This window comes from Xiphias gladius, chromosome 9 (genome assembly GCF_016859285.1).
Source record: "Xiphias gladius isolate SHS-SW01 ecotype Sanya breed wild chromosome 9, ASM1685928v1, whole genome shotgun sequence".
Taxonomy (NCBI): Eukaryota; Metazoa; Chordata; class Actinopteri; order Istiophoriformes; family Xiphiidae; genus Xiphias; species Xiphias gladius.
The window spans coordinates 1562916-1587532 of record NC_053408.1 but is presented as its reverse complement, the minus strand read 5'-3'; the positions used below and the strand labels follow the sequence as shown (position 1 = coordinate 1587532).

Genomic DNA, 24617 nt, shown 5'->3' with positions numbered 1-24617 from the left:
GAAAGGAAAGGAAGGATGAGGAAAGGAAAGAAAAGTTAGAGAAAAGGAAGGTCAATAAAAACAAAGGAAAGGAAAGGAAGGATGAGGAAAGGAAAGAAAAGTTAAAGAAAAGGAAGGTCAATAAAAACAAAGGAAAGGAAAGGAAGGATGAGGAAAGGAAAGAAAAGTTAAAGAAAAGGAAGGTCAATAAAAACAAAGGAAAGGAAAGGAAGGATGAGGAAAGGAAAGAAAAGTTAAAGAAAAGGAAGGTCAATAAAAACAAAGGAAAGGAAAGGAAGGATGAGGAAAGGAAAGAAAAGTTAAAGAAAAGGAAGGTCAATAAAAACAAAGGAAAGGAAAGGAAGGATGAGGAAAGGAAAAGAAAAGTTAAAGAAAAGGAAGGTCAATAAAAACAAAGGAAAGGAAAGGAAGGATGAGGAAAGGAAAGAAAAGTTAAAGAAAAGGAAGGTCAATAAAATCAAAGGAAAGGAAAGGAAGGATGAGGAAAGGAAAGAAAAGTTAGAGAAAAGGAAGGTCAATAAAAACAAAGGAAAGGAAAGGAAGGATGAGGAAAGGAAAGAAAAGTTAAAGAAAAGGAAGGTCAATAAAAACAAAGGAAAGGAAAGAAAAGTTAGAGAAAAGGAAGGTCAATAAAAACAAAGGAAAGGAAAGGAAGGATGAGGAAAGGAAAGAAAAGTTAGAGAAAAGGAAGGTCAATAAAAACAAAGGAAAGGAAAGGAAGGATGAGGAAAGGAAAGAAAAGTTAGAGAAAAGGAAGGTCAATAAAAACAAAGGAAAGGAAAGGAAGGATGAGGAAAGGAAAGAAAAGTTAGAGAAAAGGAAGGTCAATAAAAACAAAGGAAAGGAAAGAAAAGTTAGAGAAAAGGAAGGTCAATAAAAACAAAGGAAAGGAAAGGAGGATTAGAGCCAACGGGGGGAAAAAACGAGTCCTGAAATCTACCTCGTACTTAGAGGGAAGTAAATAAAAAAGCAGGGCACAACAGTGGGATTCGTGGCGAGAGGAAGGAGTAAGACGCTGGTGAAAAAGACAAGAAGAGGAAAGGAAAAGAAAATGAGTAATGAGACGACGGGAAAGAAAAAAGAAAACAAGAACAGAAAGACAAATGAAAAGCAAAAATACATAAGGAAGGATGGATCATTGATGTTCTGGTGATATTTAAATTGCTAAGATTGAAATGCATGAATGCAATCAAAGAAAAAATGTTTTTCCTGAGAAAGAAAAACATATTACAGATGGAGGGAGGTGAGGTTTCTCATCTTCAGCTGAAAAGAAAGATTCTCTGACTGGAGTGGCTGATTGCTCCACTTAAGTGAGTCTCACTTCAAATCAGACTCGGGATTTGTGTTGAACACAAGTAGCGCGATCTCGCCATATCCGCACATTTGTTTCCATGTTTTAGCAAAAGAAAAGTATTAAAGGGCAAAACGCCGTTTGAAATGACGTGTTTAAAGAGTTTTTTGTTCTATTTGGCTGCATTAACCACATACCTGTGAATTATTTAATGAATGCGGAGTTTACAAGCAGTCGTGACAATTTAGGTGATTTAGCTGCTTGCTGGCGCTGTTTGTCAGTATAAGGGTGTAAGGGGACACACACACACACACACACACACACACACACACACACACGCGTACAGAGCAGTCACTGCAGTAATGAAGATTTAATCACCTGGCTTCTCATTCTGAGTTATGAGTCCCCCTGTGTTACATAATGGCCATTAGGAGAACATAGGCCCATCTCTCTCTCTCTCTCTCTCTCTCTCTCTCTCTCTCACACACACACACACACACACACACACACACACACACGCACAGATTCACACACAAATAAATCTCTGTTATCTATGTTGTTAGAAATGTATCTCCAATATAAACACTCTCACACAGACCTCCCAGTTATTATTCCTCTCACATATTTACAGATAAGACCTATTGTTTTCAGGATACCATGCAATCCAGGTGGGATCTCTTGTTTTCGCCGTAGTGCCTCGCACACACAGAGTGCACACGGTGTTCATGTCTCAACGTACGTGAGCATCCGCACACGTTTATCTGTACAAGATGAACCAGTTAGAAGATGCAGCCAGGAAGAATCCGCTGTCAAAAAAAACGCAAAACATTAAGCAGGGTGTTTTTTTCACTGATGACCAGAAACTAAAAGCCGTACATAAGCGCAGTCCAGTGCCCGTTGTAATGAGCCGACCTGCAGGCTGGAGAACGGGGCCAATCCGGGGACTCGTGCCCGGGCGTGTACCAAGCCAGGTCTTCGCTCCTGGAATGACGGCTGTCAGAGAAGCCCGCCTCTGCTCCCTTAAAACGTGGACCACACATCGTTGCGCTCAAGTGACCAGAATTAAATAAATAACCTTCAGCCATTCGTTTCGATGAACGATATGACAGCAAGCGTCAAGGCCTGTCGTTACAGGAGGCATTTCGGGCCCGTTTCTCAGCTCTCAGCCTCGTGCTGGTCTGAGCGAACAGAGAGTCGATACATCTATCTACACAGGACGCGTAACGGGTCATGGTTCATGGTTCAGGGTTCGCGCTTTATGGCCATAACCGCAGCTCCAGTCTATTCTTCCCTTCTATTTTAGGTGCGTAATCACAGCGCGCAGGTGTGTGCCGGCCTCTGGGAAACGCCAGGTGACCTACAAAGTATTATGTGCCTGACGACATCCTGTGGAGACCCTGAGTGAGGACCGAAGCTGCTGCTTCGGTCTGGATCATGTCAGAAACATGGAGGGACTAGATTTCTTATGACTGTAACCATGACAACACTTAACGGGAACAATAGTGTGCATGTAAACTAACTAGTAACAGACTAGGCTGTTTGTTGGTGACGTGACGCAGAACAGAAGTTTTAATGAAGCTGAATATAGTTGAATTGTACTAAACATCATTAAAATATCAGCGGCATCAGCGGAAAGAAACATTTTCAACATTTTCATTTTCAACTTGCACAGATTTGTCTTCCCGTCCCTTTTTGCTGCTCAGGACAAATTCACATCCACCTTTGCATCCATGTTATGTGCAGTTGTGTCACCTCCAAATTTCCCTTCGTGTTCAGTCTGAACATACCTTAAAGGTGCTGTATGTGAGTTTTTGCTATCGCTACTTAGCCGACGTTAACGTGAACAGCCGTTTACTTACCAGTCCCGAAGAAACTCCGCGAGTTCCGCATCAAACTTCATCCCTTTTCTCGCCAGGAGCTGGAAAGAAACACCAGTGTTAACTCTCGTTTAGCTTCTATTTCTATCACTTCTTTTCTTTTACTGAAGTTAGCACGCTAACCAGCTAGCCCCGGCCCGGCCGGCTGGCCCGTCTCGTCCCCTTTCTGATAGCGAGTCACTGTAGCATCCAGTCCGCCCCCAGTCCGGTACGAGAGGATGAGGACGCAGCGCTGCCCAGAGGGGGTGATCCGACCTCTTGTCTTGTAAACGCAACGATGGCTGAAGCTCTTGTCAAGTGACCATCACCACCACCCGCTACCGGCCAGAAGCCACGTTCAGGGGCAGAGCTTAGGTATAGCCCCTCTAAGACAGTGAAAAATGACCCAGGACTGTGCTACGGGTTCAGAGAACCAGCCTGGATTTTTAAAGGATCTGTTTATTGGTTGACACGGTTCTCAGTCTGGTGTTGGACAGGGAAGTTTTTCAGGACACAAACCTGTGGGGCTCTGGCGATGGTGAGATTATGTCATGTTGTTCCTGGTTGATGTTAGGCTACAACGGAATAGAAATCTGCTTTGAAAACCATATTAATTACAGGGGAAAAACTCCTGTTCTGATTTCAGTAACTGCGTTTCAGCCGTTTGTCTGATCTCACACTCAGGGGGTAACTGAGCCAGAAACTTAAACAGCCAGCCTCCAGCTTATCTCACGTCGAGATACTTCTTCAGGCAGTCTAAATCCGTTTGCTGGAGAGAGAGATGAGGCTGCTGCGAGCTGATCGCACACAGGAAAGTTTTATAGAGTTTCTGACATACAGGTAGATGTTGTCTGCCTGGCGGTGAGATATCAGACGCTCGTTCTCATCGCTCACAAACACACACCCAGACGCTCGATTCATTTTCCCCCCACAGCGTTAGTGTTATCCAAATCCCCATCGCCATCCTTCTCTGCTGTCCACGCCCTTCCTCTTCTCCTCTCAGGGCCATCTCTCAGAGCAAATTTTCCCCACAGACGAAACACCACTCCCCCTCCCACCTCCAGATCAGGCCTGATAGAGATTGAAATGTTATTTCCCTTTCTCCTCGGAAACTTGTGCCGCGGTACTCTGGTCCTTCCGACCGCCCCCGTGTTTTTTCCCATCTCTCTGTCCTCACTTTTCTCATCTCATTGAGTTTTGATGTGTCTTCCCGGTAATTTGTTGTCGGTAAATCGCCCTCCCACGAAAGGCAGAAAAAAAATAACTCTGGTATTCTTCCCATCCCCTTCGATTGGTGATAGCGACGGGATGTGTGTCAGAGGACATTATGCTCTCGCCCACGATCCTCAGAGGGAGTCTCGGCGAATCGCTGTTTTTAATCAGATGGAGGGGGGCTGCTGGGATGACTTCGGCAGACAGATAACCTCTCCAAGTTCTAATAAGGCCCCGATATAGCTCCAGTGGTTTTCCAACTAGGGTCCGAGGACTCTCCGGGGTCCTGCAGGGAGTCTTTAATGGGTCGCCCAGCAAAACGAGAGAAGTTAAGATCTATTTAATTATGATTATAAACAACTGAGACCATTAGGGGAGGGGCTTTGTGATGTGGGTGTTGATACAAGCATATTTAAACCTGCAAAAAGCTCAGTAGTCGACAGAAAAATTGTAAACTGCACATGGGGGCCAGCGGCTGCTTGCTGGGAGTGTAACGCGAAGCTGATATCTGTATCTGTTTATGTCACCAGATAAAAATAAAGTTTGTTTATTCAAACAAATGAGAAAGCTACTGACTAAAATCTGAAAACCTCTCTGGGCTCACTCGCATGCACTTTAAAGATGGTCCCTGACTTCAGCCGGGGAGTTCCCGTCTTCTGTTAAGTTGACCATCAACCTTTTTCACCTCACACCGACTGCCCTGAAAACAATTAGTTGCTTTACACATTTTTTTTTTTTACTGTATATCAGTGTTTTAAAATGTTCTTAAGAAAGCAGAGAATTATTTTTCAGTAAATACCAGAAAGTAGAGGTAAGCTGGTCTAGAGTCAAGGTTTCTTAAGTTTTTATTCTTTTGCAGTGTATTCAACCACAGGTCAATAGAAACTTACGTAATAACGCACATCTCGTAATATGGATCAGTGAAAACAAACTAATGAGTTGGTAATGTATTGTACTGCATAATACTCCATAAAAATGCATATTAGATTATCACATGTTGTGAAATGTACAATTACTACACACTAGTGCTCCTGTAATTTGTTTTACATGATTATGACCCAGGTAATATAGATTATACGACCTCTTTTTGTCAATGCTACTTTAGAATAGGCCATATTATATGTTACTGCTGTTTTAATGAAACTGATGGACCCACAGCACTGACGACATGTATACATCCTTTACTGCTCCGCTCTGACCAGCCTGCCATTTTCCCCCCTCCCGTCTAGCCATCTCTTCTTTGTCTCTGTCCACTCTTTTCTCCCCCTGTCAGTCTCTTCTCTCCCACAGAAGAGCTAAAAAGGTTTGCAATTATTTTGTTGAGGATAGAAATTACCCACCCATTTGTCCATAATGGGGACTGCATTGTTACTGGCCCATCTGAAATGAATCCATTAGAAATGTTGGAGAACGAAAATGAGTCTCCAACGGCACTAATTTCAGATCCCTGAGGTAATTTGGAGTCGTTAAGAACAATTTGTGCCTTTGAAAACTAGAAGCTTGCTAATTTCTGTAAATTATACATGGAATAAGATAGATATTTCCCCCCTTTTCATTTTTGCCCAAAGCCACAAATGTACACATGTAGTCTTTTTTTTTTTTTTTTTCCTATAAGGCATGGGCACTGAAGAATGACCACTGAGCACTTGGACGTCCCATAAAGAGATGCCAAATTACATTTGGTGATAATAGTGGGACTGAAAAAGAAAAGGCTATAATGACAAAACAGATGTAACATTTTTACTTCAGAAGATATAAAGCCATCCCTTCAGTTTCAGCTATTTTCTGTTGCACATCAACGAAATACCACGTCAGATTATATGGTTCTGTAATACATGTGGATTCAAATAGAATCATTAAACTTAAAGGAACTCTGGACTGAATATTAATTAAAAGTGCCCTACACTTACCTTATCAAATGTATATCCTCATAGTAAAAAAAAGATTATGCTAATGTTACTGCAGAGCACTTGAGGTGAGTTGAATGTGAAAGACAAAAGAAGACAAATAAATATAATAACCAAAGCTGAAAAACAGGAGAAAATCCAAAAGGCTCAGTTTCTACAAAATTCAGGGAAATTTAGAATAAACTGGTTGTAAATTCATAAAATATCTTTTATAGCACATCATAGCATTCTGAAGCTTAAAGTCTGTCCTGGAGACTTGGGTTGGGTATTAATCCTCAATCCTTTTTTTTTTTTTTTTTTGTACTGGCTGGAATTTGACTGTAGGCAAAGAGTACTGAAAACAGTCAAGTACTGAAACTGGGCTTCTTTTGGTACATTAAAAAAAAATACAAATTTAGAAATGGCAAGGAGCATGATTATATTTTTCAAAGTAAGGTATCAGGACGAAAACTCAGGCATTGTATCAGCACCCGCACTGAATATTTTCAAACAGTACCCAACCTCACCGAAGGTAGCACTAGACGAAAGGTCATGGAGTAAAGGGTTGGTCCGTGTTCCAAGGTGGGAAAGGTGGGTCACAATATAGCCACAGACCCCTGATGCCTGTTACTTGACTAGTCCTGACCCTGCCTGTGTAACATGGTGGCGGACTAAGACTCGCTGGGCCAGACTGTCTTAGTGCTAAGTTCATGGCACAGGAAGCTATGACATCCAGGCAAAGAGGGCTGTAATGCTAATGTAAGGAGCTCCCAGCAACCTTCATCTTTGCAAGATGACGTAGAGCTGGCTGTGGCGCACCACCTTGGAGGAAATGCAAGCTCCAAGGGCCATCCGTCGAGGGAAGGTTCCTCAAGGGAATCCTCCTGAACCAAGCTCCTGTCCCTAGACTGTGTGGATCCCGCTCATTTACTTCGACTCATTACCTCCGCCCATTTACCTCTCAACTGTTTCACACCCTCTTGAATTATCTCCTCAAAGTTCTTTTCAACTTTCCGTTAAAACACTTGTACGTCATTCGTTTGGCACTGATGCAGTTTCCCACCTGTATTCTCAAAAAGCTCAACTCCAAAAAGACCTGACCCAGGCACGATGGCATCACAGCATTCGCAGGGTGAGCCTCATGTAGAAGGACTCAGGTCCTGGAGTGACCCCGGTCAAGCAGTCTTCAATATGCTGTTTCCCACACTCTCCTGCTGGACTGGGTTTAGGCATTGCGCTTTTCACCTCTTTGACCACCGGTAAACGGGGAAATCTTTGGTAATTTCCTGTCCTGCAGTAGTAATATGATGAAATTCAGCGGGTTGTCCCATCTGATCTTCCGGCCTGGGGAGCATAAATGGGATCAGTGAATTGTGATGGCGTCCACCTCTTTAGATTTTGATGTTTCTTGTTTGCGTGTGGAAATGATGACCTGATGGCGACGCCAGGGTGAAGATCAGGAGGTTATGAAATAATAAAATAATAAAACTCCATTCATCATCTTGGGCCATGAAAATCCACATAAAGTTGAATGAAATTCCAGTCAGAAGTTGTTGAGGTATTTTTCCTTCGTGTGTTTGACAAAACAACTTGAACATCGATGCCTTTTGAGGAGCACAGCAACTAGCGAACTTTAAAAGCTCGTTGATTTTGTTTGCTCTCATGCATTTTGAAAAATTTGAGTTCTTTCGGTCTTAACCACCAGTGTCTGCTCGTCATCTTAGAAACTGTCAAAATAAAACATCTTGTGGTTATGATTTAAATCAGGAACGTCCCAAACTGAATTAGAATCAAAAACATATGGAAAAACATTTTTTTTTAAGTTTAGTGATGGGTGAAGGCTGAATGTGAAGCGCGACTCTGTGGACTCGCTGCACCATCGCTAATTATTTAACACCCACGGATCATCTGTGGATGACAAAAAAGGTAGAAATCAAAAGCCGGGGGACACGCAGATGCACGCGCGCACACACACGTACAATAATTGCCATTCACATCGGTGTGTTTTTCTTTGAAAAGGCCCCGGAGAGCGTAGCTTTGTGTAGATTAGAAACATCAAAGGGGTTTCATAACAGTGAAATGCATCAGAGAATATCCTGTGAGTGTAAAACAGCAGCGTGGAAAGTTGAAACCATGACGATCGGCATGCGTGTGAGCTCGAGTGTGTGTGTGTGTGTGTGTGTGTGAAGCCATGACCTTGCTGTGCCTGTGTGTGTCCCTGGAGCAAATACAGCATGAGTTTACCTCAGCAGAATCACTTCATAGGGACTTTGCTTTTATTGAAACGCTACGGGCGCCTTCAATGTCGATAGGTGTGTGCGTAGGTGTGTGTGCATGTCTTTCTGTGGTTGGGTCCAGCAGTTTTGGCTTGAAACCATCCTTCTGAGGACATTTTGTACGGTCCTCACAACTTCAAAGGGCTGTTTGAGGATTCAGACCTGGTTTTGGGGTTCAGGTTAGAATCGGGTTTAGGTTAGGATTAGGCATTTAGTTGTGATGGTGGCTAGGGAATGCATTATGCCAACACCACATCACAACTACACTGATTGTGTGTGTGTGTGTGTGTTTAAATCATCCTGCTTTGATCACAGAATGATAAAACTCATTCTAAAAAATGAGGATAAAATGGGAAAAGATGTCAGATAAAATAATCTACAAAGTTAGTCCTTAGTACAGAGAAAAACGGGTTACTTATTTAAAATTCTATTTTTTAAATATTACACTGAAACTGAGCTTACTGTTGATAAACTGAGGATTCATCTTTACGACGGTATGTTTCAAATCATATTGTGCTTTGAAATCATATGCCAAAGGTGGAAAGGTTCTGTACGTCAGCACGGCATAAAACCCGATGGTTATCGTGGCTGAACGAAGGAATGTGCTTCCGGAAACCCGAACTTCATCACCAGAAAGAAGAGTCACCGCCCACGCCGTCTGATTGACAGGTGATCTCTGGGACATACACGGCAGTAACAGTCGGCTGACGAGGGCTAGAGCTGAAATTCACACCCTCCAAAGTCATTTTCAATCAAGAGTCAGAGGAAAGGATGAAGAGGAGGTGAAGGTGTGAAAATAAAAAAGAAGTCTGGCAATGGAGTCAAGAACGGGGAGCGGCGCAGGGCGAGGGGGAGGTGACAACTGGTGGTAAATGCTGGCATTTTGCTCTCCTGTCCACGGGAGAGTGAGTTACAGAAATATAGCAAGCTTAGCCTTTTGGATCACAGGACTAAAAAAAGAGGCCTGACATTTGAGGAAAAGGAAAGGAGCAGGGAGGACAGGAATAATGCATGAGCAGCGGCGCTGTGAGCGAGGCAGAAATTTATCCGCCATGTTTGACCTCTGCAGGGAGGAGAGCGGGACATAAAGACAGAAGCTGGATGTGAGGCCAGCATGGAGAGGAAGTCTCTTTTAATTTGTACCCTTTTCTCCAGAGACTGAAAACATACTGTACCTGAGAGTCACGGAGTAGAGTGCAGGCATCCAGCCGGTGTCGGAACAATGCTGCGGCCGCCATGACGGTCACTCCTGACAGTTCTCCTCAGCCCTGTTACGTTTTTATACTGATCATTTCCAACAGCAAAGACTTTCTGATACTAACGTATCCACAAAGTTGAAAAAATCGAATGGATCCGCAAAATGTTGTGTGTTTTAATGCTTTTAGCCATGCAAGCAGCACGGCCCCTGGGAAGGCAATGGTGTCAGCCGGTTGGTCCCCCAGTTCGGTTCGGGCTGAAATATTTCAGCAGCTACTGGATGGACTGCCATGAAATTTATATACATGGTGAAATCATGAGGTCAAAGTTTAAATTGGTGCCATACTAACAACGTCAACATGTTAAACTAAGATGATTAACATTGTAAACGTTATACCTGCTAAAGACCGGCACGTTAGCAGGCTGTTAGCATTTATCTCCAACCACTGGTACGCCCAACTATAGCCTCTTAGAGGTACGTGCCTGATAGTAGACTCTCACTGTTGTTTCCCTTCTATATCTGCTCGTAGCATCCAGGGGAACTGGTGCATCTCAATGCACCAATGAAAACAACAGCTTTCCGAGATAAAAGATTTGCCTATTATCAAAGCTTTAGGTTTTTTAAATCTGATTTTACCGGTTTCAAGTATTACTTTTCCCAACCAGGTAACTGCTCAGTAGTGACGTCTTCGTCGCTGCACGGCTCGGAGACGGGTGTCGACCCAGAGGTCTGGAACCACACCGCCGTTTTCATAATTTCAGCTTCAGTTTTCCTGCTTTCAGAGTCTCACTTAAAGGGTAAATGGACTGCACTTTTATTGCGCTTTTCTACCCTTATAGAGCACTCAAAGCGCTTTACACTTCAGGCCACATTCAGCCATTCACACACACACATTCGTACAGCGCTTTTTCTATCACTCACACACTGATGATACACCGGGGGCAATTTGGAGTTCAGCGTCTTGCCCAATGACACTTCGACAAGCGGCTCTACCTCCGGAGCCACAACCAGCCCAAACTTTAGTGTTTTAGAGTCTTTAGTTTTTGTGGTGTCACAGTCTTTTGGTTTGTCTCTGCTTTCAGAATGAGACAAATTAGTTGTACAGCTGCTCCTCAGCCTGAGAATGCATCATAAACTGAAGATGTATGTAGCCTATACTCTTCTTGTGATATATACTACATTACCCACCGACAAGGCTAATGGTATGTGTAGGCATGTTAGTCTTTGACTAATACATAGAGGGGGAGGTTAAAAGTTTGCTAATTGGTCCTCAGGCAAGTTTTATCACAAGCTTGAGAGCTTGAAATCACAGAAAAGATGGATTATCTGGCGATTTTTACAATATTCTGAAATTCTCCTCAGTAGATAACCCTGAATCATCACTTCCTCAGTGGTGGACCGCTTACAGACAAACATCTGCTCAGGATACTGCCTCTGTAGGGCCTCTTCTTTAATTAAAGCTTCCCGTTCAACGTCATGGAAATGGGCTTTATATTTCTGTCAGTTACACACTACTGTACAATCATGTGTGTGTTCGGTTTAAAGACCACGGTAGCCTGTTAAAGCTCCCTTGTAAAATCTATTTACGGAATCCTGAATCACAATGGGCAGATTTTCACCAGAGAGTATCAGTAATTATATCCATCTCATCTGGTCTTTGTATAACTTCCTTCAGTGCTGTAGGAGGATTTTGCACTCAGCCGGGTTTGTTGAGTCACGTGGACCAATCTCCTCATTCTGTTTAAACAGAATGAGGAGCGTAATCAATGCTAAATCATGTACAAAAGAAACAGATGTTTTGTTTCCCGATGCAGGATGCGTAATATGCTGATGCTGTAATGTAACATCAACCGTCCATCGGCATGTTCTTGGAGCCTGTCTCACGTTGTTGTCGTCTCCTCCTCCTGTCTTTGCCGTTCCCTCTCACAGCACAGTGCAACACGACTGCAGTCAGAGAGACTGGCAACTGAGCCGGCATGCTGGAAAATCCGTTTCCACCATTAATAATCGGATCATTTTCAGGAATGACGGGCGGTGTGTTCACGATGACGTGAAGCTCGGCCTCCGTGGTGCAGAGCGAGCTCGGTTGTTTAGCAAACCCTCTTCCAAGCCGTTCCCCCTCTGACAACGTCAGAGCTTCACTTTGGGAATGCCACATTTCCTCGCTCACTCTAAGCATTTTATCCTAAAAACCTCCCTAAAATCATGTTGGAACATTAGTAGATTAAGAAGTAAATCTGCTGGATCGCGTTATAGCGCGAAGGCGACAGGGGGCGCTGCTCTTCCAGAGCAGACAGAGATCAAGCTTACTGAGTTTAAGGCGATGGCAGATGTTGGTCGGAAAAGACGAACTGAAGGAAGCACCTCTTCTAACATGGTTCTTCATGGTGGTGGGGGAACAGGAGGCAACAGGGCCGATGCTGGTCCCAGTTTGGAGGAAAGGAAACGGTAACAAGACCACTGGAGCAAGACTGAGGCACCAAACTGCTTCGACTTCACAGTGGTTCATTTGTTTACAGAAAAGGTCAAATCGGAGTAAATTAAAAGGGATTTTTTAGCAGTTTGTTAAGTTATAGTCCATGCCATTATTTACTGCCGCACTGAGGAGCATATGCCAAACGAACAGTCGCTGGGAGTGACACAATGTTTTATTTTTATAAAGGGGTTGTCAGGCTACATGACAACCCCTTTAAAAGTAAATTACAGTTTTTGTTTTTTTTTCGTTTTTTTTTTATTGTACCGTTAAAAGTTAGTTCAAGTTAAAAGCCTCCAAAGCCCAGAATATTGCCTTCGTTTGACATTAAGGGGGCCACCAAACATGAGCCGGGCTTTAATATCATACATTTATTTCAGTCCTACGACAGTCATCTAATCTGTGCTGGTTCTGTGGGCGCTGTAAACAGACGCCGTTAACAGTGCGACCGGGGACAGTGATGGCATCTTAAAAAACTGTCCCATTTCCTCCTTCCAGGTTGCTGACGACCCACTGATGCAGCTGTGCTTTATTGTCACTCTGAGGCCCCATTACAGAGCCCTGGGGGGGGGGGCAAAAAACCATTTGTCACCGTTGGGTAGAGCAGCTCGAGCCTTTGTAGATAAAAGTCTTCCCGCCCTCCTTTCCCGGGTTATTTGGACGGCCACGGTTCAACAGTTGGAAGGCTGTAAAGAGAGCTAGGAAGGCGTGGGGTTAATTTATCTGTGGCGTGTTAATGAAGAACACTGTCTCACACACATAAAGAAGAAGGAAGGATCGAGATCATCCAGAGGACAGCAGTTTTAAGAATAGCTCTCTGATTACCGAACAAAGTGCTCCCTCTTTCTTTCCCTTTCAGTCTTTCATCTCCCTCTCTCTCTCTCGCTCTCGCTATCATGCCCAGCTCGCTCGACGCCTCATCATTTCCTCGCGTCTTCCTTGTCCTGTTTCTGTCATCTTCCGCTCATGTGGGTCATCTTTGTCAGAGGGGCTGATTTGTGCTACACAGTGTAGATGGCCGGACTCGGCTGAATCCAGTTTTTTCTGGCCGCGCTGGCTCCGTGGCTGTCGAGGGTAGTGCGCACCAGCGGCATCTGGAAGCCAGTCGCCGTTGTGACCATTGTGCTTGTTCTGTTTCTCAGCGCCAGTGTGCTCCGAAACTGCATTTTCCGTGGGTCCTGTCCACTCTGCTAGGCCTGCTCTCCATCTCTGTGTGTCGTGCCCTGTGTGTCTCAATTGAAGCATATTAAATGAAGCTCTGCGACGCTGCCGTTGTGTATTGCGCTTACTGATGGCAAAGGTCACTCTGTCTGTCTGTGCGTTGGTCCAGCACTTTAGTCTGAAGTGAAATCTCTCAGCAACCTCTGGGTGATTTACCATGACATTTGATTCAGACATCCGTGTCTCCCGGGCGACTTTGGTGACCTCCCTGACGTTTCATCTCGCTCCGACCGTCACTTTACGACTGAATTCCCGTTAACCTCGGCTGTACTTTGACATTAATGCTAAGATGTTACACTGCCTACAGTTCGGATGTCACGTTGTCAAATAGTATATATTGTAATGTAAAACAAACGCGTTTTGTGATGACAGTGTGCACAAATCCACTAGTTTGACATGGCACAGTGCTACTGTTAACGTGTTAAAAACAAAAGGATGTTTTCCTAACGTTTGGCGCGTTACTTGCTAAACGGAGACCGAACTCCACCCGATTTCTGAGGCCAATAACAAACAAAAAAGAAAAACAAACAATAAATTTTTGCAGGGCAATATTTTATTTTTTTACATAAACATCCTTTCGGTGCGATTATGAAAGAATTTTGACCAAGATGTGTAGTGACGTAAAAACAAAGTTGTCAGTGCTTTTTGATTGATTGAGACGCTGATTCTAAATGAGCTCAAACATATTTTTGATATTTGTGCGCAAACATTTCTTTTTACTCATCAGCCAACCAATGCTGAGACTGAGACGCTGACATCCAACCGTACTATCAGTCCCGCCCATCTGTTAAATGTTACGAGCTAAACATCGGGCTTACTAGTTTTTAATATACCAAGTTTAGCATGTGTGAAGCAAAAGTTGGTTTATCATTTATTCACCTTAGGTGATGCTCCTTTAGAAGTTTCAAGGTCTCTTCCAGGGGCCCTAGACAGATGTTTCATGAGACCTGGGGGGGGGCTACATATGGAGCAGCCTGCAGTTTTACCAAAAAGGGAAATAAGCCGAGCTGTGTCTGACTGAGCTTCAGTTTATGGCCAGCGCACGGGCAGCGCATGAACGTTATATAAGGTTCTATCCTACTGGATGATGTGTTTGGGTCGAAGTAAAGATAACCAAGCGGGACCGAGTTCTTTGTCTCAAGAAACACTATAACGAGGATTGTAGGACTCTTTCTATTGAGGGACTCTCCTTTGACTTCTTGTGATGAGCTTTGTTTCTTCTCCTGTATTGTAACTTCGAGTATATTTCACTTTAACCCTTTCAGAGTGTTGTGTGTTTAATAGCGTTCAGAGTCTAAAGTTAGCATGTTGAAATACACATTGAAATAATTTGGATGTCCAGCCAAGTCAAATTTCATTCATGTGGCCTAATATCACAAATGGGAAATTTCCATCACGGGGCTCAGTAACGTGTGCAGCACTGCGACGCCCTCTGTCCCTGGACCCTGATATCGGACAAGGAAAAACTCTTCAGATTCCTCACATTAGATCAAAAGTAAAGACGGAGTCTGACCACGCAGTCACTGCTCACTTGCTATCGTCACAGTTCACTCAGTAAAAGCCGTGCGGACCTGCGAACTGGTGTAAATTCCCATTCCCACGTCCTCATCGGTGTTACTGTAAGTTTATCTTCATACGTTTTACTTTTCAACTTTGTCCCTGAGAAATCAGTTTTTTTTCTGTCAGTTTGGTGGACTGTGATCTGAGGAGGTGCAAGTCAGACCTGCGACTGGGAACAAAACGTGTCGCCAGACCCGATCCAGAATCAGAGAGTGAACTGATTTCACCTGCCGTATGTGTTATGAGGTCTCCATAAAAGCGACGTCTTTAGCCTCAGCTCGCCTTTAGCGACACACCCAGCATACAGTAATTAGAAGCTCTGCGACTACATGTTTCTGCTGGACATGCACCGAGGGAGTTGCAGTTGACTTCTCACCTTCAGGTTTTATGGCCTCAGTCTCGTGCCTTTGACCCTTTTTAACCAAAGAACCAGATATTTTCTAACACAATTGTTTATCTTTTGTACTCATGATTAGACCAGAACAGGACTTTCACATCCAGAACCCTGGACACCCCAAATAACTGCGAGGCTCAGTACCCTGCACCGCAGTCCTCTGACCTGCCCCCAACTTTACTGCTGCACCCCAATGTTACCGTGGCCTCAAAAATCGGGTGGAGTTCGGTCTCCGTTTAGCACGTAACGCGCCAAACGTTAGGAAAACATCCTTTTGTTTTTAACACGTTAACAGTAGCACTGTGCCATGTCAAACTAGTGGATTTGTGCACACTGTCATCACAAAACGCGTGTTCAAAGGGTTTGTTGTACATTACAATATATACTATTTGACAACGTGACATCCGAACTGTTTTCTACACACATCTGATTGATGTTAAATACAGAGGACTAGTACAATGAGACCAATTCCATATTTACTTCTTTTTCTTTCTGATCATTGCGAGCGGAGAGCCAGATCCCGCAACACCATGCAATTATCAGAGAACCTGTGTTGCCACCAGCGCTTACTAAACACACTTCACCGTGTCATATCCGACAGTAACATCATCATTAGGAGAGCATTAGCGGAGCAATTTGTTGCAGGCAACCCCGGGCGTGTGAGCGATGCATTATTGTATGACCCTGGCTGGCTGTTTACAGCGCTGTACATTGTACAACAAGAAACACGCTGTGATTAGCTTAACAACGCTAATTAAGACATTCTGTTAGAGATTACGGAGCATGTTCACATTAACTGTCAACTAAATTAGTCAGAGCGTGGTTGATCACAATGTTTTATTAGCTCTGCCTTCTCTGATGTGAAAGTGACCTGTTTTTATTGTATTGATTTTTTTTTTTTTTTTTTTTAATCTTTTTACATTGATGCATGAAACTGCTCCTAAACCGATTTGTTTAATTATGCAATACCGAGCAAACAATAAGTCCGTATTCATAAGAGAGGGCTTCACGTGTAATTAAACACAGCTCTTCTCACGAGGAACGAAGCACTTAACTGATGCAGTGTGGATTAATGGGAAAGTGCACAAAGAAATGTGTGAGTGTGAGGCCTGTTCAACCAACTCCCTTCCAGCTAATCAATATACTCTGTATGTGTGTTTCCATGGCGACGGGGTGCGCTTTATCAAAACGACACACACACACACACACACACAGCCGGGCATTCACAGTGCTACTATGCAGCACATACATGCACACACAAGCTCTAATGACAAACACCTGCCGACAAAAACAAACAGGCAAAAATCGAAGTGAAAAACGCAGCCTGTTATGACGAAAGCTGGCTGTTGGACCTCAGCGCTCATTGCTATCGACAAAGATGGGTCCACGGCACCACGTATCAAAAACTTCCAGGTATCCGAGGCAGAACTCAGTTACCACATCGAACACACGACCAACGTCTAGCCCTGGTTACACTGAACATTAGAGAAACGCGTTTACTAAGATTAAAATATGAGACCCAGGAGATTTTCCAAGCAGGAAGTTTTTATTTCACAGTCACCTGCGGAGAGGTCAAGTAGAAAAAATCAAAAAAGAACAAGAACGAGCCTAAGAATCTGCAGCAATGATAGCGGCTCTGGGAGGCTGTACACAGTAGCGCTTTGAGCTAATCGTCGGCATGCTAACATGCTAACAGTGACTGATGTTTAGCAAGTATAATGTTAATTATCATCTTAGCACCATCTTAGTTTATTGGCTTAGCATTCTAAAAAATTGCTAAGTAGCACTTAGAACGACGGGAACGTCATTAGCTCTGCAGGTGTTTGGTCATAAACCAAAGTATTGTAAAAATTTAACCTTTTACCTGATGGTGGCGCTAGATGAAAAGTCAGAGGATCCTGACCGAAGCGGTGGACTGACTGACACATCGGCGTTGCCGTTGCTAAGCTTGGCTGGAAATCTAAGAAACTGGCGGTTCGTTTCGGAAAATGTTCAGCAGTAACGTCATGTATAAGTGTGGGAGCCCATTTCCATCAGGAAAACCAAAAAATGATTAAAAGTTGGGATTGATGAAGATAGAAATCGTCACGGTGATTCAAAATTATGAGGCACTATAAGTCAAAATTATAAAATTCTAGGAGTGACACATTGAAGGACAGTTGTAAAACTCTCTTCATTATAACATTGTTTTTGACTTATTATTAAACTATCATATTGTAATTATTGATTTACAGCAGGTAAAAATTATGACTCTTAATTTCAATTTACTAAGTCTAACAAAAAGTCAAAATTTTGTCTCAGGATCACATTATTATGACGCTTTGACTCAGAATCTCATACTTTGGAGTTGGTACATTTATGTTTACCAATTGCAACCTTGAATTTTTAGGATATTTTTCGCCTCAGTTTGAAAGACGTAGAGATTGAAAGAAAACACAGGGAAAGAGCAAGAAGGAAGACAACCAGTAAATGAGTCTCAAACCAGAAACAACTACATTGTCTCAGAAAACGAGGACACATGGACGTTCTCATTCCTTTTTTCTCCCGGCTGATTCAGGCAACCATATGTAAATAACTGGTATCTATAACCAAAACATCACTATGATCTTTTCACACGGGAAGAGGAAACCAGTCAACATTATCCAACCTCATGTGCCGTCTAATGCACCTACATGGACCCGGTGTCCTCACAATGCTCTTTGGATGCTTGGGGCTTTGAGAGGGTTGTTGGAGAAGGCAGTAGGCTGGATGTAATTAGGTCAGGTTCATTTTGTGTGGGGCTAAAAACGCGATGAATGAAAACATGCTGGAGTGGGTTGTTGGCATGCTGTAAGATGTCTCTTAATTTTGTTCTACCATACTCTCTGCGCTCATCTCTCTGTCCCTGTCTAATTTGCAGCAGCAGACTACATATGAAATCCAATGAGACCGGCGAATGAATTGTAAAATTGCAAGCTGTGAGCCATGCAGCATTTGCTTAATTGACGGGTGCTCTGCCTGTTTGTTTTCGCTTCTCGGTGCTCTCCCCGAGGACCTTTGACACACAAACAAATGAAACGATTAAAACTCACTCGTGTCTTGTGTCGCTGATGCGTCTCTACCGTGCGCCGTTTACATTCTGCCTTCCCTCCGTCTGTTTCTGCAGCTCGCTACGTGGGACTCAGTTCACGGACTGAACGGCAGCCTGAAGGAGAGTCGAATAGAGAACGGCATGCAGGGCGTGACGGTCAAAGTGGTCACTCTACTGGTAGGTGGCATCCGTGTAAATGTAAGCTAAAGTAGACATACCGGCCTTCTGTCAACCATCCAGGCTGGTGGTGCTGGTCTCTGCACACTTCTGGCCCCTTGATACCAATCAGTCACGGTCCGAATGCCGCAGCCTTTCTGAGTATTGTCCCTGACCGTGTGCTTCCCTCTATGGCCACAGTTTACCGTCTTCCAATGGCTACTTCCAGCAGGATAATGCTCCATGTCACAAAACAAAAATGGCCTCAAACTGGTTTCATGAACATGACAGTGAGTCCAGTGGACTTCAGTGGCCTCCCCAGTCACCAGATCTGGATCCAGTAGTACACCTCTGGGATGTGGTAGAACAGGAGATTGGCAGCACGAATGTGATGCAGTCAGGTCAACATGGAGCAGAATCTCAGAGGAAAGTTTCCAACATCTTGTGGAATCCAGGCCACGAAGACCTGAGGCTGTTAGGGAGCGAATGGCTCTACCCAGTATTAGTATGTTGTTCCTAAAGTACTGGGTGAGTGTATGTTCAGTTCTTTAAACACAAATTCGGTACGAGATATAAAAATAATTCAACATTCAACAGCACAAAATCCCCAGAAAAATTCCTCAGTCAATGCAGGAAACTACTTTGTGCAGCTCGGTGTGTTTCTGAGTTTATGTGAGTTTTTATTATTCGCAGTGATTCGTCTGCTGTGACTCCTCTCACTTACTCGTGTTCCTCCACCCAAAGGTTTCCCCCTTTTTTTTTTTTTCTTTTTTCTTTGGAGGGCATGGAGCCAGCGCCTTGGCTTAAGCAGCGCCTCCGGTCAGTGTGATTAGGTTAAGAGATACAAACAGCCAAGCTTCTTTTGCCCTTATCCCACGACGGCAGCGGGTTCTGCCAGAGATTCCTCCTGTGCTGGCACATCCAGCCAAGCGGGACTAATACCTCTACCCTGCGTTTCATCCCCTGCAGCTGCAACACTTCCAGCTCTGGATGCTGCCAGCTACCAACACTGACTCAATACCCGAACTAATACAGCAGCCACAGATACACACTACCTGTGCAGGTTTCTCTACAGAGTCACTTTTCTGCCCTAAATGCGCCAGTCATCAGTGAGGCAGTAAACCTGATGATGTGAAAAGGGGATGGTTAGGCTTGTTATTTATCATTTTTTAGTTTTACAGAGTAAAAAGTAATAAAACAATCTCAGCACTCTGTCAGCACTTGTGCTAAATTTACTGAACAGCTGCATTTTAGTCATTAGACAAAGCAGATTTTTGTTACTTTGACTCATCATATATTCTCCGACGCTTCTGTCTGAATAGAGACGGGCAAATTCAATTTTTCTGTCCAAAAATATATTTTTTACAACACCCATATACCAAATGACAATGTAAATACCATGTGACAATGTTTAGATGTCTGTGGTAGTAATGAACCTACAGAGAATTCTCAGCTGAATCTCCGGCTCCCCTCGGCTTTACAGAGCTTTACCGTTTATCCGTCCAGACCACAGCGTTACTGCTCCGGTTCACTCTCACCGCTCTCACAGCGTCGTTTTCCACTGTGGCAGGCAGATTCTTTCATAGAAAAACAGCTGTAAAAAGCCACTGTCCTCTACCTGCTCAGCAGCAAACGGCAGAAAGACCCAGAAAGACCAGCTGGTGGAGGTAGTGGAGCATTTAGCAGCTAAAGAGCCAGATGTTTCCCTCAGGAGCTGGTGGAGACCAAAAAGAGAGCAAAAGGGGGGGAGTGCTGGACTTAGACACCAGATCCAGATGAAGGATCATGTTGCTCTGTACCTGCTGGATGTGGAAATAAGCAGCTGTTTGCTAAAAAGTTCAGCATATCAACTTAAAAGGTAACGATGCTGTATGGCGGTGTTGCGTTCACTACCTCTTTCCACTGCCCCCTCAGTTATTGGAGGCTTAACATCATTTCGGGTTGACTAACAACAAAATCAGTAAAAAATGGTAACACCAAGCAGCAAGAGGCCCAGAAACAGTCTGTTCACATAAAACATACAATCAGTCACAATCACAATAGTCTACTCTGGTCTACCTCCGCCAAGGCAGAACAATCCTACTCGTCTGTCAGATCTGGATTATTTCCTGGATCTTCACCAAATTGTACAAACTCATAGATCTCAACACCATAAATATGTCAGATTTTTATTACATCAAGATCCATACATTATGTCCTGAGTAACTGTCTAAGATGTCAGAAAATGCCCCATCTTGCAATGTTGAGGAAAATGAAGAAAAATTCCTGGATCTGCCCCTTTAACCGGATCAGCCCCAAAATGTAAAGGGTTCCTCCCTGGCCCATCTCCCATTCCACCAAGTTCGGTCCAAATTGGCTCAGTACTTTTTGCGTAATCCTTCTGACAAATAAAAAAAAAACAAAAAAACGAGTGAACATAACGTCGCTGGCAGAGGTAATAAACACATGACATGTACCCAAGGCTGAAACAGCTCATTAAAACCAGGTGTGAAATCAGTTTATAAAAGCAGAGTTTCACCATTCAGATATTTTGAATCATGGTTGTTCTAACCAAAAACTGTTAGTCTGTGGTGTTAATTGCCTTAACTGTTACACACAACGATTTTGAAACTCAGATATAAACTACCGGCCAAACATTTTGGAACCCCTCTATTTTTCCAGTTGTTAGTGAAATTTACAGAGTGTAGTGTCTCTTAGAAAATGCAAATGCCCCTAATTTCCTCTCAAAGACTAAAAAAAGTCCATTTTACTTTGTTTTTCAGTGTTTTTGCTTGAAGCTAAAGTTTGTTGAACAGACGATGAAGTAGCTCCCTTCTTTTTCTTCAGCGCTGAGGTCTTTATTCTCTCTAACAACCCCCACCTCGCTCTCTCTGCAGGAGGATCCTTTTGTCATGGTGGCAGAGAACATCCTGGGGCAGCCCAAGAGGTATAAAGGCTTCTCCATCGACGTCCTGGACGCCCTCGCCAAAATCCTGGGCTTCAAATATGAGATCTACCAGGTGGGACTAACTGACACGCAAGGGGTTTAGTCCTGGTGTAATTAAATGTCACACGAACACAATTCAGAAGAACGAGTGAAAAAAGGAAGGCATCACTCACACAACTGGTTTGTGAGCTGTTTCTGTTGTTCGTAGATCCGGATGTTACAGACTTTGTTAAACCGGTTTCTCAGCTGCTGAGCTAAATGCGGAGCTGTCGAGACTTTTTCCTCCTATTATTGTTGTATCACAGCCTTGTTGCTGAACTACCTAGAGTAGATTATAACCATGTTCAATGCCCGCAGTGATTTCTGGGCTCTTTCTTTGAAGCCCTTTAAACACTGTGCATGTCACAGCTCAGGTTCTCATAGTGCCGGCACCATTGTTCATAGCAGCAATCACATTGTGAGAATTTGGTCCCACATTTCTGCCGCAGGTAGTATTTTGACGCAGCCTGTCTTGGGTCTGTCGGTGGACATGTCACACATTGAGATGCAGGATCACCATTTTGGACTAAAGGCCCACAATTTCACCACCTTTCTCTCAACTTTCATGTGGGACAGCCCAAAATCACACGTTGAATAGAGGTCCTGAGGCATGCTGAAGTCGGAGTATTGGATGATTAACTACAGCTTTCATTTTATTCTCCTCGTGAGGTCGAGCCTCTGAAATATGGACTTAAGGATTTTGGCTTTAGGCTGGTTTTTAGCTAAAGTACCTTCTTTTCTCCAGGTGGCAGACAGTAAATATGGATCTCAGCTTCCCAATGGCTCATGGAACGGCATGATTGGTGATCTCATCAACAAGGTAAAACTAGAATTAAATCCCATCAAACACCAAACGCAGGTAAAATCCACAACTGTTGCATAAATTAAAGGATCTTACAGTACACGAGTCAGCTGTTTGGGCCAAGTACACTTAACTGGGTCAGATATATTCAGTGTCCCTGTTGGCCACTGCGCACGCTCTCTGAGCATGATCAAGAGCAACACAAATCAAAACATACTAGTTTCTGAGTGGCTGGAAAGTGTGCTTAAGGATCTAAAACACCTGTCTGCCTCTGCTTCCCTTCTGTGCCCCCCCCAGAGAGCAGACCTGGCGGTGTCAGCCATCACCATCACACCAGAGAGGGAGAACGTCGTCGACTTCAGCAAACGTTACCTGGACTACAGCGTCGGCATCCTGCTGCGAAAGCCCGAAGAAAAGATCAACATCTTCTCTCTCTTCGCGCCCTTCGACCTCGCTGTCTGGGCGTGTATTGCCGCAGCGATCCCTGTGGTGGGGGTGCTTATCTTCCTGCTCAACAGGCTGCAGGCGCTGCGCTCGTCCTCCGCCCAGAATCCACCACCAGGCCAGCCGTCCAGCGGCATGGGGTCGGGCACTCTGCACAGCGCCATCTGGATCGTCTATGGAGCATTTGTGCAGCAAGGTGAGAGAAAATACACAGGAAAGGCAGTAAGACAGCGTTTGGTTTGGATCATTTGGCCTGTAGGATAGAAAAGCCTGTACTTTAACGGCAGGGTCACAGGTTTGATCAGTATTCGAAACATTTCAGTGGAATCAGTAGATTTGGTCCAGGGGGCAAAGATGACTTTGTCCACATCCTTGACTTCGACTCGGAGTGGTGAACTTGGACCTGCAAAGTTGCACCTTTGACCAAAAGCAAGCCGTCCTTGACAGAGCCGACCTTTGAGTGACCGGAGAGCCATGTTAGCTGTTAGCTAGCCTGTTTCTGTTGTTCCCAAACTAGTCCTGTGAATAGAGCCTCTAGCTTTGTTATAATTATAATCATTATTACTATGATCATAGTAAAAAGAGTAATTGGCTAAAATCATTGAGCAGAAGCTCGTGATCCACCAGTTCGCTCAAACGTGGCTCTTTTCACGCTTTATTCACCTTTTGCTCTCAAATTTCAGCATCATTTGTGAAGGGAAGTGAAAATTACGATGACCGTTTATGTTTTGGTGCATTGAGTGTGTTTTTGTTCCCAAGAGATTTCAAAGGGAATTGTCAAATGAACCGGGTTGCTCAGTATCTGCGTCTGTCCGAACACGAAGGCAGAAAAATGCTTGTGGTCTTCGTCGGTCTCGGTAGCCACAGCCTCTTGCTTTTGTCTCGTCGTGCTGTTTAAACGCTGAAGCGGTTTCCCGTTCACTCACCGGGAGGCCCTCTGGATACAAACATCAGCCGAGAACCAGACGAACAACCGCGACTCAGATATTCTCACAGTTTAGCAGCTCAGCTGTTTGTCTGAAATCAATCACAGCTGATCACAGCAAAAGGAAGATTATCAGCCTTGTAGAGACGGATTTCAATTTGATTTTGGGGAGTTTTAATTTAGAGCAGTTACACGGATTACACGGCGGTGGAAGAGGGAAAAAAATAATCACAAGGGGATTAGTAGTGTCTGAAATATTTAACAGAAAAGCAGAAACAAGGCCATAAAACTTTAAAGTGCTTAAATGAATTAGTGGGAGGCTTAGATTACGGAGCGCAGAGCTCCAGGAAATGTCACTGTGAAATAAACTTGGGCTTCTGTGCGTGTGTTTGAAGGTTTGTAGACGTGTCTATGTTGTATATATATGTGTGTGTGTGTGTGTGTGTACACATCTGTACTTCTGTACTTGTGAGGACCATCACTGACGTAATATATCCCCAAACCCCCAACTCTAACCTTATCCTGAAACCCAATTCCACACTAGAATCCGCTCAAATCAAGCCTTTGAAAAACTAAAGAACTGTCCTCATTTTTGAAAAATCTCTTCACTTTTCATAATGGTGCCCAAAGTGTCCACACCTTCCAAGACACCTTGACTTTTACGATACCCTCCAGACATATTCACACTTTTCGAAAATGTCCACCAGCAGGACCTAACAAAGGGGAACCTCGACTCTGACTCTCCAACAGCGTCTTCACGTCTAGAAATGTCCTCAATCTGGGGAGTGAAACTCTAATCTGTCCTCACAAAGATAGAGGTACGAGAACACACACACACACACAGTGACACCTGCAAACGGGCGTGTTCACATCTAAAGACCCACATGC

General features: G+C 43.9%; 1 protein-coding gene across 1 annotated transcript in view; it reads left to right on the top strand.

Moving 5' to 3' along the window:
- The window catches only part of grid1b (glutamate receptor, ionotropic, delta 1b), a 490341-nt gene that overhangs the window by 426247 nt on the left and 39477 nt on the right, over positions 1 to 24617 (top strand). The window contains exons 9-12 of the mRNA XM_040135538.1: positions 18513 to 18614; positions 21470 to 21592; positions 22304 to 22378; positions 22658 to 23000. Of these exons, the coding sequence (XP_039991472.1) occupies positions 18513 to 18614; positions 21470 to 21592; positions 22304 to 22378; positions 22658 to 23000 (643 nt within the window). The remainder of the gene's footprint in view (positions 1 to 18512; positions 18615 to 21469; positions 21593 to 22303; positions 22379 to 22657; positions 23001 to 24617) is intronic.